This window comes from Chlorocebus sabaeus, chromosome 9 (assembly GCF_047675955.1).
Source record: "Chlorocebus sabaeus isolate Y175 chromosome 9, mChlSab1.0.hap1, whole genome shotgun sequence".
Classification (NCBI taxonomy): Eukaryota; Metazoa; Chordata; class Mammalia; order Primates; family Cercopithecidae; genus Chlorocebus; species Chlorocebus sabaeus.
In genome coordinates, this window is record NC_132912.1 from 63507673 (window position 1) to 63525585 (window position 17913).

General features: G+C 42.9%; 1 protein-coding gene across 9 annotated transcripts in view; it reads left to right on the forward strand.

Moving 5' to 3' along the window:
• Positions 1 to 17913, forward strand: part of KCNMA1 (potassium calcium-activated channel subfamily M alpha 1) — a 762160-nt gene that overhangs the window by 624820 nt on the left and 119427 nt on the right. For 3 of the 9 annotated variants that reach the window (XM_007962879.3, XM_038010343.2, XM_073019033.1), the window contains exon 19: positions 8764 to 8937. The exons of the other annotated variants lie outside the window; for them this stretch is intronic. In XM_007962879.3, the coding sequence (XP_007961070.1) occupies positions 8764 to 8937 (174 nt within the window). The remainder of the gene's footprint in view (positions 1 to 8763; positions 8938 to 17913) is intronic. 9 annotated transcript variants of the gene reach the window in all.

Consider the following 17913-nt stretch of genomic DNA (forward strand, 5'->3'; position numbering starts at 1 on the left):
CATGAATCCAAAGACCATCTTCACCAGGCAGTCCATCCTAGCCATGCTCAGTTGGTTGTAGACACAGCAGCATGGCTGAGTTGACCAGACATCTCCTGAATCATTTCAATCAGAAGGAGCACAACCGTCTGAGGGTTGAAGCAAATAAAAGAGAACAACAAATACAAGAGGTGAACAATTCTGTAAGGAACGCTTGCAGTGAGGAGTTGAGAAAGGGAGAAAAGTGAGGCCAATAATCCCTGACAGGATATTTGCCAGACCCTCGTCCCACAGAGTATCAAGGAAATAGCAAGACTGTGATTCAAGTATTGATTAGCCATTCACATATTTTTGAGTATCTTCTTTGAATGAGGTGCTATTTTTGGTTCCAGGGATGGAGTGGTGAACAAGGTAAAGTCCCTGCCCTTCTGAATCTTTTACTCCGGTGAATGGATACAAACCATGATCTTGTAAATAAATAAATTCGGAGATAGCCAGTGCTAAGTGGAGAGAAGAGACTGTCTGAGGGTTGAGGAATAATGCAGTGGTGCTACTTTATAGCTTGGAAGGTCAGGAAGGCCTCAGTCAGGGCTGATGTTGAGGTCAAGACCCAATCCAGATAAGGAGAAGAGCAAAGGTCAAGGTCAGGAGGCAGGAATGAATTTGTGGTGTTTGAAGGATAGAAGAAAGACCAATGGCACTGGGGAGATAATAGTATGAGATGAGATTAGAGAGGGAGAGAGGAGCCGTGGTAAGAAGTGGGGGTTTTAGTCCTTTATTAGGAAGTCATTGGAAGATTTTAAGTGAGGAAATGTCATCATTAGTTCTTAGTTTAAAAGATGTCCCTGGTGTCCAGATGGAGAGAGCATTCTCTGGAGGAAGGAGTGGAAGTGGAAGGATGAAGTGAGAACTTCCCTGACTCTTGCTCTGACACTGGAATGTCCCTCATAGGATGCCATAGTGGAACACAGCAGACTAAACTGTCCCGAGAAATAAGAAATAAGGATTTGGCCTCTAGGATATTTTTCCACCTTGGTTCCAGACAAGTAAACCGCAGCAGGCTTTAGCTTCATCCTGGAGAGAGAGGCACATAATTGTTTGAAATAATTTTATTCTCTTCATTTCCTTTAAAGTTGGTGGAGCTAGTGAGGTATATAATCTCCCATTACACACTGCACCAATTGCTGCAAAAGGCCTGCCTCTACAAAGCCAAGCCAGTGCAACAAGGGCCTCACTTCCTTCTCTGTACGTCTGCGTGCCTCCTCCCCCAACCTCAGCTTCTTCATTTCACAAAGGCCTTTGGCTATGTAACATTCAGAATTGTCCGAATATTGTTCCTACTAATTGAAAGGCCATAGAACAGAGGGCAGGATGCAGATGTGTGTATGAGGTGAGGGGGTGGTTAGAATAAAATGAATTATTAAAAATAAACCTCCCCATGTAGGTCAGGCAAGTGAGGAAATTGGAGAAGATGTTTTAGTTGCAAAGAAACTTTAATTAGAAGAAACTAGGATTATTAATAACACACTGTGGGGACCCCTATGCCTTTGAACAGACATTGCTTGGTTCCCAGTCTAAGTTGGAGAAGACAGCTGACCCACATACTCATCTGTCCAAACGTGTTAGTCCGGGTATTAATAATTCACCCTGGAATGGTAGATCCCTTGAGGGCAGAGCCCATGACAGTCGCTGGCCCTTACCCATAGCTTCCTAACCCTCCTTCCCCAACCCAGTCTTCCCCCTTTCACCTCCACCCCTACCTCCTCATTCACTTTCATTCAGTAACCTTCAAAATTTCACGTCATCTCATCTGGAGAAATATCAGGTGCGGACATTCCATTTCTGGAAATCCTGTGATAGTATAGTTTAACGTTTGCATTTCTTTCCATTTCTTCATAGCTCTCTATCAAGGAAAAGAGTCAAATTCAGCTGTCTGGCCGAGGAGCAAGTTCTCAGGGTCTACTATTTACCCATTTTCTTTTTCTGTGTAACAAACATTGTCTAATGATTTATATTTCTTCCCCCAGCCTCTAAAAGTTTGCCAAAGTGTGGACTCCTAGGGGACAAGTAATGTCTAGTTTGATGTGTTTGAAGGAATTTTCTTTGACTGCAAATCATTGACATATCTTTGATTTATTTTTTTTCTCTTTGCTGCCTTGGAATACGGCCCCTACTCTATTTTAACTGCACACTGGTAGTGATATATTGTGAGTAAAACGGGTTCCCAGCAGCCCGGAGTCCAGTTCCCCCTGTCTTTCTCTAGAAGAGATACTCTTTTAATTTTCTGTACAGTTGTAGTTTCCTTTTTACTTTTGGTATTTATGTTGCATGTAGCAGTGACATCATGCCCCAACTCCTTCATCCCCCAACGCAGTATACAGAGTAGTCTGGAGCCGGAGAGTCCACAGGGAGCCTGCTCTCCATCCATCCACCGCAGTCCCCAGGCTCTGGCCAGCTTCGGGCACTGTCTTATTTTTCCATTTGAAAATAAGACCTTGACAACAGTGTGTTTCTCTTGAAGACCTTGTCTCAGGACTTTTAAGGGACTCTGATTAGGCTGAAATAATTACCACTATAGCTGTAGATACTTCATCAGCTGGGGTAATTGTCATGCTTGCCTTTGATAAATTATACTTGGTCTCCTTTGCTATTGAGCTTCAATTCCTCTCCTAAAGGAAACACATATGCCACATATATATTCCCATGTTGTGATATATATATACACACACACACACACAATATGTACCATGATGTATCAGAATATATGTACATTCTTATATGCAAAAATTCATATTTTTACATATAAGAGTAGAGATATTCCATAGTGTGATATATTTATTGCAGTATATGCCTCTCCATATGAGAAGTGCTCACTAGATAATTAATTGGTTACTCAACTTTGGGACTGTAAGTATCTCAATTGTCTTACTGGAGACAAGTATTTGCACAGTGGTAATTATTTTCTGCAGTCTACGAAGTTTCCTAGCTTTACAATGAAGTTTTTCTTTTAGTCAGTACTCAGTAGGACACACCCAGTTGCTTTATGAGTGTTAGTCAGACATCTTGGAAGATCTGTTTACCTGTTTAAGGCAGAAAAACTGACTGGAGGAGAACATTCCATTTCAGCAATGAGCTATACATAAGTCTGAACAAGTCAATGCAAGTGTCTGAACCTCTAGCTTACTCAAGGAATAGGATGTCCTTTTACTCAACAAGATGTGGCCATTGAGGAGGAGCTTTTAAGGCCAGCATTGAGCTTTGGGTCTTTACTCGTGTTTGTAAGGCTCTACTGAAAAGGAGACCCAATCTGTGGAACAGTTCAGTCCAATGGCTCTAGAATTTGGAGAAGATGTTTCAAATTCGGTCCTCTCATTCCTTTGCAGCAAAAGAGGCAAGTTGATCATCTGATTTTTGTTAGTCATCAGTGTTTGGAGCGTATAGATTGCTCACTTTAAAAACAAAACACAACAATGACCTTCTTCAATTCAATGCACAATCTTGCCAAAATCGACTCTGTGGCTTTTTTCATCGACAGAACCCTTTAACCATGGCTTGAGGGCATGGCCCTCTTTCATACCTGCAGAGTTGCATACTAAATTGAATGCTCCTTCAGAATTGGAGAGAAAATGTGATGTCAATCAACCAACAACTCTAGTGCCAAATACTTCTGCCTTCCTCAGCCACAATATGGTTGTTAGGGGCAGAATCAACTAGCTTGGTGTGCTCTGTGCTGCCAACATTAACTAGCTTTTTCTTTCTCCTCTTTCTGTTTTTGGAAAACCACCTGGAAGACCCTTCTTCTTACTCCAGAAGGTAATGGGAGGAATTTTGCTAAGTGAAGATATCATTTCTCATTTATAGGACTTGAAAGAATATTCTCTGATTCCCAGTGCCACATCAAAGGCCTCACCTTAAATCCTGGTGGACTTTTTCTTCTGTGGATATTTTTATTAGTAATGTTAGTTGCTGCAGAGCCCATGAAGAGTAGCTCCAGGGTTTATGCTTGGAAATAATCCCTCCTTCATTTGACTGATTTTAAAAGTGAGGTTGTGACCTGAGAAGTATCTGTTGATTGAATGGCAGATGTTTTTTTCTTCCATCCCAGTCTTCTCTTGAATTTGCTTCACTTGAAATCTAAAATATTTTTCCCCAGCAGTTGGAAAACTCAACTTGGGCCCCTCAGTCCAGTACTGCTTTTTTCTGCCCCTTCCAATCCACCCTGGAAATTAAGATTCTGCAATTGGAAATTGACTGACAATTTGGTTGCTGATGCAGGAGGCAGATGGTGCTGAGGATAGAATGGAATCCAATTCTTCCTTCCATTCCAGGCTTGGCTCAGAAAGGCCAGCCAGCAGAGAACCTGAGTTTGACAGCTGATTATCCATTTGACTTAAGGAAAGAGCAGTAACTGAGCTGCGTCTTCACCAGCCACTTTCCAACAGGTTTCTGATCTCATGATCACGGCCTTTCAGAATAGAGGAAAAGTTGTCCAAGAACACTTCTGAGAAGCCTTTTTGTTTTAAACATTCAAGAGTAAACAGATAGTTTTGATGATGTCCATTAGGGAAATACTTTTATTTTGTCTCTAAATAGTACTAGGAAGTTATAATGGAAATATTGGTTGAATATCCACTTCACCGTGGTGAAGAAAAGCACATAAAAACTTTTTCTCAAATTCTGAAACTGCTAGGACCTAGGTCTTCGGAGGAAGATGAGACCCAGGGTCAAATTCTTAGCAACCACATAACCTCATAGAATCCATGGCCCTGGCCCAATAACAAGAACTTTATGAAGTGGACCACACAGTAAACTGAGTCCCTAGAGCCTTGTATTTCTGCTTTCCTAGAGTGAAGTTGGCCTATCGGGGCAATTAATTGAGCATGAAGTTTCAAGAGCCCTAAGATGGGATGACAAGTAGCTTCGGTATTCACACTTGCCAGAGACACACTCTTGTCTGCTCCCAGTCTCAGGAAGCTGCAGCAGGGCTTTAAAAAGGAGACCCAGTCAGCTGCCACCGAAATAGTCCTACTGTGCCAGCTGTGGCTGCAGACCCTAGGCTCATCTCCTAGGACCTCTCACCCTTTCATTCCCCCTACCCCTAATCATCTGCTGTGGATCGTGAGAAGCCATTGAATTGAAATGACACTGCACATATTTCAATTCTCAGAGACAGCAGGGTCCTCTTTCTGCTCCTTTTGGAGAAAGGCTAGTTCCAATTGCCCATGAACTAGCTGCTCTTCCACATCGATCCACTAGATGTCCTCATAGATCTACTTTGCATTACCATTGACATCCTGGGGAAAACGTCTGAGAATTGGGATTTGGTAAGGGAACAATGGGTGACTATGTAAGAAAGAAAATTAGCAAACACCAAAGGAGAGAGGACGCTTTGTGTGGCCAGGGAGTAGATAAGAAATTTACTTCTGTTTTAATAAATCTGAAACTTTCAAAGTTGCACTTTGAGACCTAACCTTGGGAATTTAAAGTGGAACTCTTCGTATCTAAAATTAACGTTCTAACCTAAATCAGCTCTAGAAAAGGAAACAACCACTGAGAAATGGAAACAAAACACCAGTGGTTCTGAATATCCTGATTCACTAAAACAAAATTGAAGGATCAGGAAGCCAGAGAGAGTTGAGAGAGATGAGGGGTGGTAATTTCCAAATTAGGAGGTCCACGACTTAACTTTGATATAATTTAATTTTACAACTTGAGAGTATAATTTTACACAGACAGTGTTCAATTCTTTTGGAACATCTACCACCAGGGAGTCAACTCCTCATCAGCTTTTAGTTAAAGAGCTTGTTCATGATTTGAATAATGGCCCAGAGGAGAGTTCTTCCTGGCCAGTACTCATATCCTTCAAGCCTGATGAATCGCTCCACCAGGTCTTACCTTTAAGAAAGTGGACCCAGAAGTCTCTAGGTGAAGACACCTGACAGGGAGTCAATGGAAATGGACTATGCCAGCAGTAGCGAAAAAGAGCCACCTTCCCAGTTGGTGGCACCTTGATCTAGACATTCTGATTCCTGAAGGTTTGTCAACATGTGGGGCTCAATAGTTTTTAACTGTTTCTGTCTTGTCTTTGAGCCTCTCATTGATCGTTCTTGCTGATTTTTTTTTTCTTTGTGTGTGTGTGTGGTGATGGTGGTGGTGGTACTTGTTTGTCTTTTGAGATTTCTATTTTGCATTTGGTGTGAGTGTAAAAATGATTGGGAAGGAATGACGAGTAATAGCATGTTTTCTTTTTTATGCATATGCTGCTTTGGAATGTGACTGCTTATAATTAACAGTTAATCTTCTTATAGCAAATGGTTTTTTGCTGCTTCGATTACCAGTTTCAGCCTGTTCCTGCATGCTAACAATAAGAAATTTTAGAACAATGCATGGTCACCAGAACAGCTAACAATAACAGTTGCAAACAGTCCCTGAGAGCCACTGGTTTGTCGCTGTGTTTCCTCCTGAACTCATATCAAGTAGGAGGTTTACATCACCCATTCTGATCCATTTACCTCTGAACAAATAGTTTCAAAAGTTATTTCATCTCCATCATCCTTCCCCTTATCCTTAAAGATGGTATATTTATAAGAACTTTCTTTCCCCATAAATGTGTTAGATTCTATTATTGTATATAAACCCAAAATGGCAGTATGGAAATGAAAACCAGGGACTGTTGCTAATGAGAAGCATAGCATTCCAGAGTTTGATGGGCTTCTCTTCTGCTACAGCATTTGATTAAAAAAATTGTTTTTCAAAACGATTTTCTATGATGAAACAAAAAATCATCCTTGTTTTCCTCTTCTGTGTAAATAACAAATCAATATTTCCAGTAAAAGAAATAAGAAGGAGAAAACAAGGGAATGCCTGCAGATTGTATGCCAGATCCGGATGCATTTAAGATAAATTTATGTTCATGTCTTTAATTGAAGACTTTTTTCCCTTTCTTGACTTCAGCCATTGCTGTTTGTTTGGGATGTCTGGGCATTCACACCATGCCTTCTAAATTCCTCTGATTCAAATGCTATAGTGGAACTTTTATTTATTTATTTTTTTGGTCAAAGCTAAAGCTCAAAGGAATGATATACCACCATTGAACAGGGCTGGGGCTGCATGATGATCTGAACAACAGACTAGCGAGGACACTAAAAGAACATGTCACTAAAAATGTGAGCCAAGTTTACAAGAATGGAGTTGCTGCTGAAGAGATCTCTCATTCATCTCCCCCAGTGCCTGTTCTTCACAATCATAACGTTACCCTTGCTTGACAAATATACTGTATGGCAAGTCATAAAGGTCTTAGAACAGGACTTGACCCATTTGAGAGATTTAAACCCCTCTTCCTGGTGACTGTAACATTCAAAGAGGGCAAAACCACAAGCCATATTTTAAAATAAGAGTGCAACCATTCTCTACAAAGAAAAAGAAAGAGGGGGGGAAATGACTTTCAAAATGGAAGGTGTGGATGCAGGGAATAACACCTCCTCAGTTTAGGTTTACTATTTGGCAGTAATGCTTAGAATAAATGTGAATTCTTCTCCTACCTTGTGAGAGAAGCAGGCCAGTTCATGCTAAGTGATAAGCAAACATGTTTGCCTGTTGTAGCATCAAAGTGAGGTACAAAAACCTTCTCTTGTACTGAAATATAAATTGGCTTGAAAGGCAAAGGTGAAGCGCATTGGAAACTACGATGCTGACTTCCAACAACTTTTATAGGTTACCACTCAGTTTGGATCCCCAGGCAGTGCAGAACCTACCATACCAGCTTTAGAAGAGCTATCAATGCTGCATGCAAATTGCATTAAGATATTTCACACGGAACCTATTCTTTTATTTCATGTTTTGTCAGTTTTAATCGATTTTGGCAAATATTTTCTGTACAAGGAAAAAAAAAAAAGAATATGATTAACCAATAGCCTGATTGCTTCCTGAATTTCTATTTGGTGGGGAGAGAAAGGCAGATGCGATTTTCAGATCCTCTCAGCTTTAAGCAGAAAATACACCCATGAGTAGCTAAATGCATTCCAATAGAGCAACATCTCATATGCTTTTGGTGATTTCTTATTTGTGAACTGCCTTTAATGTCAAATCTGCAGCATTAGTCTTGAGTAGCTGCATTTCTTATACGGACAGATTTGGATATTTGTTCTGTCAAGAGTAAATTTAAATTCCTGTAGCCATCATGTAAACTCACTCTCGGGAAGTTCAGCAAAGGCATCCTCAGATTCTATATTAACACGTAATCGTTTCACATCTAATTTGATGAAAGCTTATCCCAGCCTCTGCCTAATGCCCAGAAATGGATGGAAATTAGAAAGCCTACATATTAGATATTTTTGCCTCTTGCAAAAACCATTTATTATACCAAATAAGCAACTAATTTAATTGATTGGCAGTGTGTGTATTTTGTCCTCCTGTATTAATCGTACCAGGGGAAAAGTGTTGGTTACATTTTTTGCTGTTGATAATTTGCTCTTCTTCCCATCTGAGAACCTGAGTGTATTCAGCCATACCCTTTTCCTGTGGTCACCGCTTTACCTAGGGGAGAAAAATCATGTGCAACAGCCTTGGGGGACGATAAAGACAATTTATATTTTCGCTGCTTTTTTGATGTACAACCAAACTGTTACCAACAATCACTCTGCATTTTTTTTCTGGGTCAAGACTGTTAAAGTGAACTAAGACCTGTGTTAAATCCCTTCAGCTCCCTTCCAGCTGCCTTGCTGTGTGTGACCTTGCCATTAATTGCCGCTCTTCCTCTCCTCCCATCCAACCACACGGTTATAGCCAAGATGTCCATCTACAAGAGAATGAGACGGGCATGTTGTTTTGATTGCGGACGTTCTGAGCGTGACTGCTCGTGCATGTCAGGCCGTGTGCGTGGTAACGTGGACACCCTTGAGAGAGCCTTCCCACTTTCTTCTGTCTCTGTTAATGATTGCTCCACCAGTTTCCGTGCCTGTAAGTTTAACCTCAACACATGTAGTTCCATGTTTGTGCTGTCTGTGGTATCATCCCTGTCTTGTGCTGTGCCCTGTGGTTCTGAGTCAGTCGGGCTGATGTCTTCTTCCCAGTGTGAACTGCTGTGTGGTGACATGTTGCCCCAGCTGCCTGTGTCTCTGTATACGTGCTGAGGAAGGCCTCCCTTCTGATTTTCTTAACTTGTGCTTCTCGTAATAGCGTGCAGGACTGTGGTATTACAGTCTGGTGATATCTTTCCTCTCTCTCCTTTAAATAAATGTAAATGGAAATTAAAGTGACAGCATATCACCTACTGTATTGATACAGAGATATGCGGAAGTGTACATCTTAATATTTTTGAAATGGCTGTAAATTGAATTGTATCAAAGGGAGGAAGGAAAGGGTGTAGCGAGAACAAGCCAGCTCTAGAATTAAATTGCTTTTAGTGAGCTTAGATAGTTTCTTAGATAGCTTCCAAAATATAACAGTTTTGATGCAGATGGATATATATATATATGTATGTATGTATTTTTTTTTTCTTTTTACGGTGTCTCTCTAACCTGTGCCTCATTCCTCCCGTGCCAGATTTTGTCTTTTGTTCTGGAAAAGAGTATTCTATGTCTGTCAGCCTGCATTGGGCTAGTGGATTCCAGAGCTTTTTCTCAGAAAGATGACTATTTTGAAGGACTATTCCATTAATATATTTTATTTTTCCAATAGTATAGCCCCTGTTTAACTAAGGTATCTTGTAGCAATTGTGATTCCAAATGCCAACAAAAAATTTAAGTCAGAAACCTCTGTGATTTCCCCGAGTCCATAGCACAGGCCTCTGATGTCAGTCTTCTTTGTCATCCACAAGCTCAGAGATGTTAAAGAACCTGTCAAGGTTATGCAGCTGGTAGCTGGCAAGGTTGAGATGTGTCAGTTTCCTGAGACCTCCCTTATCCTTGCCTTCACCATGGACTTTGCTGTTTTTCTGATATGGTTCATAAATGAAGTTCCTGAAAGCTCCAGTTTGAGACCCTGGGACCGTGGGTCTTGGTCCAAGTGCCAAAGGGGCTGTGGTTCCACTGGAGGACTTTACTTGAAGTATAACTAACTTTGTTTTCATGTTTTGGTAGCATAGAAGGTAGGAGATGCTTCTCGTTTCTGCACTTCCTCCCTTCCTCTTTAAAGCACCCAACACATTTATTGCTAACCTCTTGCTCCCTGTCCTCTCGCCTTCCAAGTACTCAGAGCTGGTTGAACTACACTTTCCCCAGCAGGGGTGGGTGTACACTGACAACAAGAGGAAGAAGATCACTGAGCTCTTAAGCATTTATTCCCATGGAAAATGAACTGGCTTGACTCCCCTGTGCCGGTGTTGAGGCTGGTCCCAGCGGAGTGTGGCTGTGTTGCAGGGATCCATGAGGCCTCTGGGGCTCAAGGAACCAGGACTTCACTGTGTGCCATGCCAGGTGCTTATGTTTGGGCCCGAAGTTCAAGTGCAAAGCATGATCTGTGCATCGAGCCGTATTGGAGGCATTTGGAAAACTTTCATCTAGGACCAGAGAGTCATCCTTTCTGATTCACGATTTCCTGCTGCTCCAGAGCAGTGCCAAGGGAAAGGATTCACTTCAAAGTGATACCTAATGGAGGTTGCATTGAGAGGGAGTGTGGACTGCCCCATGGGCCTAAAATCTTGGAAAGATTTCTGTTAAAATCCTTAGATGCTGCCATATGAATCCTTATCACTTTATTTTCCCCTGAAGAGTTCTCTGTAGTTCCTATGCCAGTACAGAGATAAGCCAGTACAGAGACAGCTGCACAGAGAACTTGTCTGTCTACGATGTGTGGCAAGATACCACGTTCAAATATAGGCACTGGGGAGGAAGAGCAGAGGAGGGCCTGAGGTGGCATGAATTGGTCACATCTCTTTGACTGATGGTGGTGAAAGTAACCACAAGCCCCGCTGGCTTACCCTTCTGCCTAATGCACAACTTCTGTTCTCAAATAATCATGAGGCTCTAAAACCTTAGCCTAGATTCAGTGGAGAAGAGAAAGGAGCCACTGTGGCTCTGAGCTAGGGCCCCTTGGTCATGTCCTGGCGCTGGCCAACAATGCCAATCACAGCAAACTCTGTGTCCCCCACGTAGACCCCATGGTGCCCAGTGTGTATAATTTCCATTATATCCAAGAGAAATCTTAATTAGAGGGATTTCTCAGCTGTGCAATTTAATCCAACCATTGATGGAGACCAGGGAGAAGAAAATCTTGGGGTGGGATTGTCCCATTCTATAAGAAACATTCTGTGAGTGGCATGTTGTCCCCCCTGTGCCTCCAAAATCAGCCCCCACCAGGGAACACGTGGAGCTTTGGGCTGTGTGTTGGAGCCTTAACTGGTACTGACAGCTCAGGGGGCGGTTTGCCTTCTCCGTTTCATCAGTCATCCTGCCGTCATCACTCCATCAAACAAAAGCAGATTTCATCCATCCCTGTGTGAGACCACTCACCTTTGACCATTAATAATAAGTTAGAAAAATCCATTCCAATTTGAGCCCCTTCTTGGGCCCGCATAAGCCCTTCTTCTCCAATTAAAAAAATGTCTGTCTCTACGTGAAATTCCACTGGCAGCGCTCCAATAGCAATCCCCAGGCATCCCTCTCTGGTGGTGGAGTTGGGTGGTGCCCATTTGACAGAGCAAGTTGACTCAAGAGCAGTGGTGAGAGTGGGCTTTTCATTAAATATGAACAGATGTGAAATGTAGAGGGTTTGACAATTAGAAATGGCAGGAGAAGGGCCCTTGAATCAAAGTGAGGTCAGATGGGCGGATCAGATTACTTCTCTTACATTCTTTAGTTGTTCTGAAAATCATTTTGAATTAGTGTCAGCAGAGCCATGATGAGTTTTGCCCTTTGTCTTTTATGCTAGGGCTGTATTGTTTCCCAAGACACTCATTAAAGGTCATTATACTATTATGGAGCTTGCTTTGGTCGCAGTTTCCCAGTTGAGCCAGTGTGCTTTGGAGACTGCCTAATTCATTTCTCTCTTGCCTTTCGTCTCCCTCTTTACTCTATTTTTTTTTCTTATAAGGGGAAAAATTTCCGTTTTCAAGGGATGTTAAATTGAAACACAAAGTCCCATTATGTGTTTTCTGAAGTGGGAAGAGAAGTAGCTGGTTCCCAGAGGAATAGTAATATATTAAAAGTGTTCACACAGTTCTGAAAACCTGCCTTCTAACAGCAGGGGCTGCCTGCTCGGTGTACCCCTCTATGGAGGTGTGGCCCATTGCCGTGGATCGGTTAAGTCACGTGCTATTATGATAGTTGTCTTCTGTGGAACTCAGGAGGAGATGGAAGGCCAGACTGTATTGACAAAAAGACCTTCAGAGGGGAAGGACTAGTTAAGGAAAGACAAAAATCAAAATAAAAAGTGTCAGAAAAGTAAGGTAAATTGTGACCGATAAGGATTCATCACAAAAGGATTTTATTTCTGGCAAGACTGAAATGTTCAATATGGTAGGCTAGAATCAGTGCATAGAGTGTCATTTTATGATCATCTTGGTTTTGTTTCCACTTCAGATGGTCCTGGGCAAGAGTCCCAGCTCTCTCAAAAGACATCAGGATGGTGTGGGCCTTGGCTTTTTCATAAGTGGCTGTGTTCTGGTACGATTAAATGTAAAAAATGAATGTCTAGCAACATACACATGCACATAAATACAGAAGTAGATTCCAATCAGTATGATTTCTTCCCACTATAATTTTGTAAAATGGACCTTTCTCTCTCTTTAGAAGTTTATTCTTGTTATTTCAGTCTTGCCTGCTATCTGATTGCTAAGTGTAATAGAAAGGGACAATTAAAATTATGATGCAGTGGCAACGCAGGACCATATTGATTCAGACCTGCTGAGACCTGCCTGACATGATTCTGGTCACAAAGCATCAGTAACTCTGGCACAAACAAATTAATCATATGGTAGAAGAGAAGCAGACCTTTAGACTTGCACTTGGAACCAGCTTTAGCTAAAGTACGTGTGTGATCACTGACACCAACCTTTCAATTTACTAATAGTTTAAACCTGCACAATTACATGCATCCTTTTGCAAACTACTGTAGCTAATTTTAAATTAGACATGACTTTTATTTCGGGTGTAAATATAATACAAAAAGGCATTCAACTCTGATGGTTAAGCTGAGAGAAGTCCAATATGGTCAGGTTGAAGGGAGACATACCAAAATCAGTTTAGTGTAATCTCGAGTCTTGTCAGATAATAAACAAAAATCAGCTTATCCCGAGTAGCCTTTGGTTTGTACAGGCAGAGAATTAACATTGTCAATAGAACTAAAGTCACTGGAGTGAACTAATGGCATTTTGAAGTACATAAAATCAGATACAAGGGCAAGGGGTGGAAACAACTCTAGGATAATGTCTACAATAGGACACACCCTATCCTGACAGTCTCCAACGCCTGTTAAAGGAGAGTTAATTTAATAAGCTACATTTAAAAATCAGCAGCCTATAATTATCTCATTCATTTTATGTGCAGTTTTGGGCGACTTCCTCAAATTCCCCAATCCTAGATTCTATTTGCTTATTTTACTTCTGGGCCCTAAAAGCAATGACTCCCCTCTTTGCACTACCACTACCAGTGAGAAAAAGACAAAAAAAGGAGAGCCAAGGATAATAAGCACAAATCAATGTGATCATAGTTTTTCATGTATTCTTTTTAAAGCCCGTTCGTCTGAGTCTCCATTTTCTTCCATCTTCCCATGCTTGCCATGCTCATGTGAGCGTGCTCTCTCTCTCTCTGTCAATATCCATCACACCTGTGCACACCAAGCAATACCAGAGCCTTTGGGTTCTCCCCTGGCTCTTTAGTTACCCTGGCCCATGCGTCCTGATTTGACCCTTTGTACTTCACTGCAGGAAGTAAAAACAAAGTGGCAGATCAGCCTAGGTAGCCTTTGGGTTGTCGCCTGTGACTAAGACCTAGTGATGGACCTGGAAGGGGCTTCTTAGGATACTCTTGTTGGTAGCAGGCGAGGCTACCGAAGCCACTGCCTCTTGCTTGATTTTGTGATAGCCACACTGAGCCATAGGTTGACTGGACGTATACCTTACTCTGGGCCTTAGCTCACTCTGTGCAGTGGGCAGCTTCTTTAATCAGCATTGTAAGGTAGAAATCCTGCTCGGGTAAAATTGCCTTTGAGAAGGATCCTTTACATCGCTCGTCTGTCAAAAGCTCTCAACACACTGGGTTCTCCACCAGAATAAATAGCTGGTTGTTTCAGTTGAGTGTCAGGTAAAGTCACTGGCTTGTATTTGGGGACCTTGTTGTGCTTCCACCACCTTCAAAACAAGAGTGTGATTGAATTCCTGAAGATGAATACACTATGAAGATGTACTGCAGGTAGATGAAAGGAGACAGGAGCAGTAGGCAAAAGGCAGCCAACTTCTCAAAAGAAATTCTTTGAAACAGGATTGGGAAACAAGAAGTAGAAAGGTCAGAATGAGGGAAGCTGACAGGGTCCTTTGTGTATACCCCATCATGGGACACCTCTCTTCCCAGGGACAGCACGCTGTAATAAATGACTCGGCTCTTTAAGGACAAACTAGAAAAGACGTTGGCATGCCTCACATAAGCCCAGAAGAGGCCCTTATGCAAGGTGACATAGAAATTATGTTTGCTTTTTTATTTCAGGACAGTGGCCGGTTGTCAGGATACTCATCCTGACAGCTTCTACCACCAGGCAGTGGCTGCTTCCTCTTACCTCCATGGTGGAGGGCAGATGTGGCCAGTTAGCTCCTCATCTTCCATCCTCCTCCACTATCTCCAGCGACAGATGCCAGGGCCAGCCCGCCTTCCGCTTGAGCTTTCTTGTCAAGGCTCTGCCTTGAGCCCAAATCCTGACCTTTACTGTATGAAATAAAGTACTGATGAACAAGCAGAGGTTTGAATTAGAGCAGGCTTGGAGCAAATGTCAAGTCCATCTCTGCCTCCTTCCTCCACCTGCACCAGGAGCCTCGGTTAGACCCAGTCTGGAGTTTGCAGCGCCTTAGGCTTTATGGGTCTGGGGAGACATAACTTATTAACAAAGAGTTATTAAATTTTTATCAATTTTACAACACAATGTAAATGCCTCCTATGAATCTACATTGTATTCATTATCATTTAAAACGTTAATTAAGTCGAAGTTGCATTTAATTTCTCTCTAAATGGGCCTCTGGGAAGAGGCTTTTAGAAACATCTGTGGGAGCGTGCGGCTCACGGAGCTGGGGAATCCCCCAACCCGCATTCAGGCTCGCCCCCTGAGTTGATTGCTATCACGTATCTGTGGCTAATTTGTTGTGATGTGATTGGGCATTGTCTCAAATTAGTATCAGACCAATAATGGTGTGAAGTCACTCGAGAGAGGCTTGTGGGGCAGTGGCACAGGCTTCACTGCATCCTGCCTGCCTTCCCCATCCGGGCAGAAACGGACAGTGGGTCTGCAGCACCTCTGGTCTCCATCATGCCTTGGGATTCTCCTTCTCATATGGTGCCCATCATTTCAGTTGGATACTTCCTTCATCGGAGATGGATGCTTGTCATCTGGCCCAGCACATTTAGGACGTTTGCCAGCATACTCTTCGGAACGATCTTAACATTTGGGATCTTTGACTCCCAGTGAAGCCTAGAAGCCGCAAGCACAGAGCAGCCAAAAATGGAAACCAGAATGGAGTGGAGGTAGAAATTATAAGCAGGTCATGCTCATTGGTGAGGAGAGACAGAAGGAGGCATACTACCAACACTTGCTGAAAAATTGTGTTTCTCTTTTGAGGCTAGGATCATGTTTTAGTCTTATCTGAGCATGGGGTCACTCCCCAAAGAGATCTATATTCTATGTATACTGCATCACCAAGGGAGTGAGGTTTGTTGACACAGCAGTACTAAGAAATGGCTAGTTGGTTAACTTGGATTCATGTTACAACTAGACTTAGTGTAGTCTCTACTCTTACTGTGTGCAAGCAACTCTGAGAACACAGGGAGGATGTGTGTATGTGTTGTTATTGTTGTTACATGTAACACTTATATAGCATTTGCTGCGTTACAGGCACTACTCTGCCTATTACTACAAATATTAACTAATTTAACCCTTATTATGAGGTACCTGTTGTTTGCAGTTGAGGTAACTGTAACCTGAGACATCTGCAATGTGCCCCATTTACAGACTAAGGCACAAGGGTCTCATAGCCAGTGAGTCTGGCCACGGGTCTCATAGCCTTATATCACAGTCTCATGACTTGCCAAGGGTCTCATAGCCAGTGACTGGTGGAGCTGGGATTTCAACACAGGCCATGTGGCTCCACAGTGTGTGGAGTTGGTTGAGTTGCTCAGTTACTCTTGCAGTTGAATGTGGTGGATAAGTCACTTAATCTCCAAGGTAGGAGATAAAAGTGAGGATTCCGGTAATGAAAACTCGAGATAACGTAGGGAGTCCTGGGGGGCCTCCTGCACAGCAGCTGGTCACCCAATTTGGCTGAAGTTTAAGACTTAGCATGCAGGGAGTGGACCCCCCTGAAGGGTAAAATGGGGCTCCATTCCTGGCAGGGTCCAGGTCAAGGTTTTTGTTCTTAGTCTGTAATATGATAGAAAGTCTTTAGACAATGCGACACTATCATATTGGTGTTTGATCAGGGAAGTGACCTAACAGAGGCTTTGTTTTGGGAGGGCTGCTGTGGCTGCAGGGGAGGAAGGGACTGGCTAGGGGGCAGCTGGAAGCCCCCCTCTCAGGGAGGAGACAAACAGAGGGGAGCCTGTGGTGGGAGGGCCAGGGCCCAGCTGCTCTGAGAAGCCTTCGGAAGGAAGACTTGATCTATAGTGTACAGGACCCTGCAGCTGAAGCACATTATCCAGATACAAATCCAAGAAGTTAGAGTCTTTAAAAGACAGTTTAATTAGTGGCTCTGGAGCAGTTGAATTCCATGAGCCTAATTCTCCCCAGCTGACCCGGCAGCCATTGTGATTCCCAGCTGGGTTCACTACAGTTTCCTTCTTATTGGAGGAAGATTTCCTGACCTCTGACCCAGGACTGGGAGACCCACCCGTCTGCATCCACTACCACTGGCCTTGGGGATCTACTTCTGTTTCCTTTTCCTAACCAATATTTCTTCCTTCTTCCTCACTGTCCTTCCCAGTTCAAGTATGTCTCACATCTTGAGTGTGTTGAAGGTGACAGGCAGGCAGCTCTCACCTGCTGGTGTGAAGTATTGGCTCAGGCTGAACAGCAGACACGAAGCAAGTGGGAGCCGCCAGTGGGGACACCTGGCCAGCGCTGAGGCTCTTGCTTCCAGCTGCAGGTGGTAGTTTCGGTTAGAGCTCATGGGAATTCTTCTTTAAATCCCAGTGTATGGCAAGGAGACTTTTCTCCTCCTTTCTCAGGAAGTCAGCATGTCTCCTTACATCGATGGGGGAAAAAATAATAAAGTGCTTCACATCCCATTCACTGAAAATGCACTGTAGTTTTCAACCACTTAACCTTCTTGAGTGGAAATACGAAACACATTTCCTGTGAAGTACTGCCACACAGAGTCCTAAAGAAGTCAAGTGGCATTTCGAAGTACCATGGACAACTTTCTTTTCGGTTTTACTGCTTTGTGCATAAGACCTTTGTCTGTATCCTTTCTTATGTTAGCATCTGTGGTTGTGGCATTTGTGCACACCATTGACCTCAGGGTCATTAAAACTGCATGGAAAAGCACTTGAGTCCTGGGTTCCCTCATGGTGGTAGGCTGTGCATGCTGAGAATGCCAACTTCTGGAAGTGCAATGTGGCAAAATGCACCAAGCCAACCAACTGTGTGTTGTCTTTCTCTCTCTGGGGCTTTCTCCCAAACCAGCGTGTTGAATTACCTGCATAGTCAGGGGATCCTCCATCGCCACATCTGCTTACAGGGGTTCTGCTTCCCCAGCTGACCTTTTTCCCAAAGGGAATCTAAATGGACAGAGCGAAATCC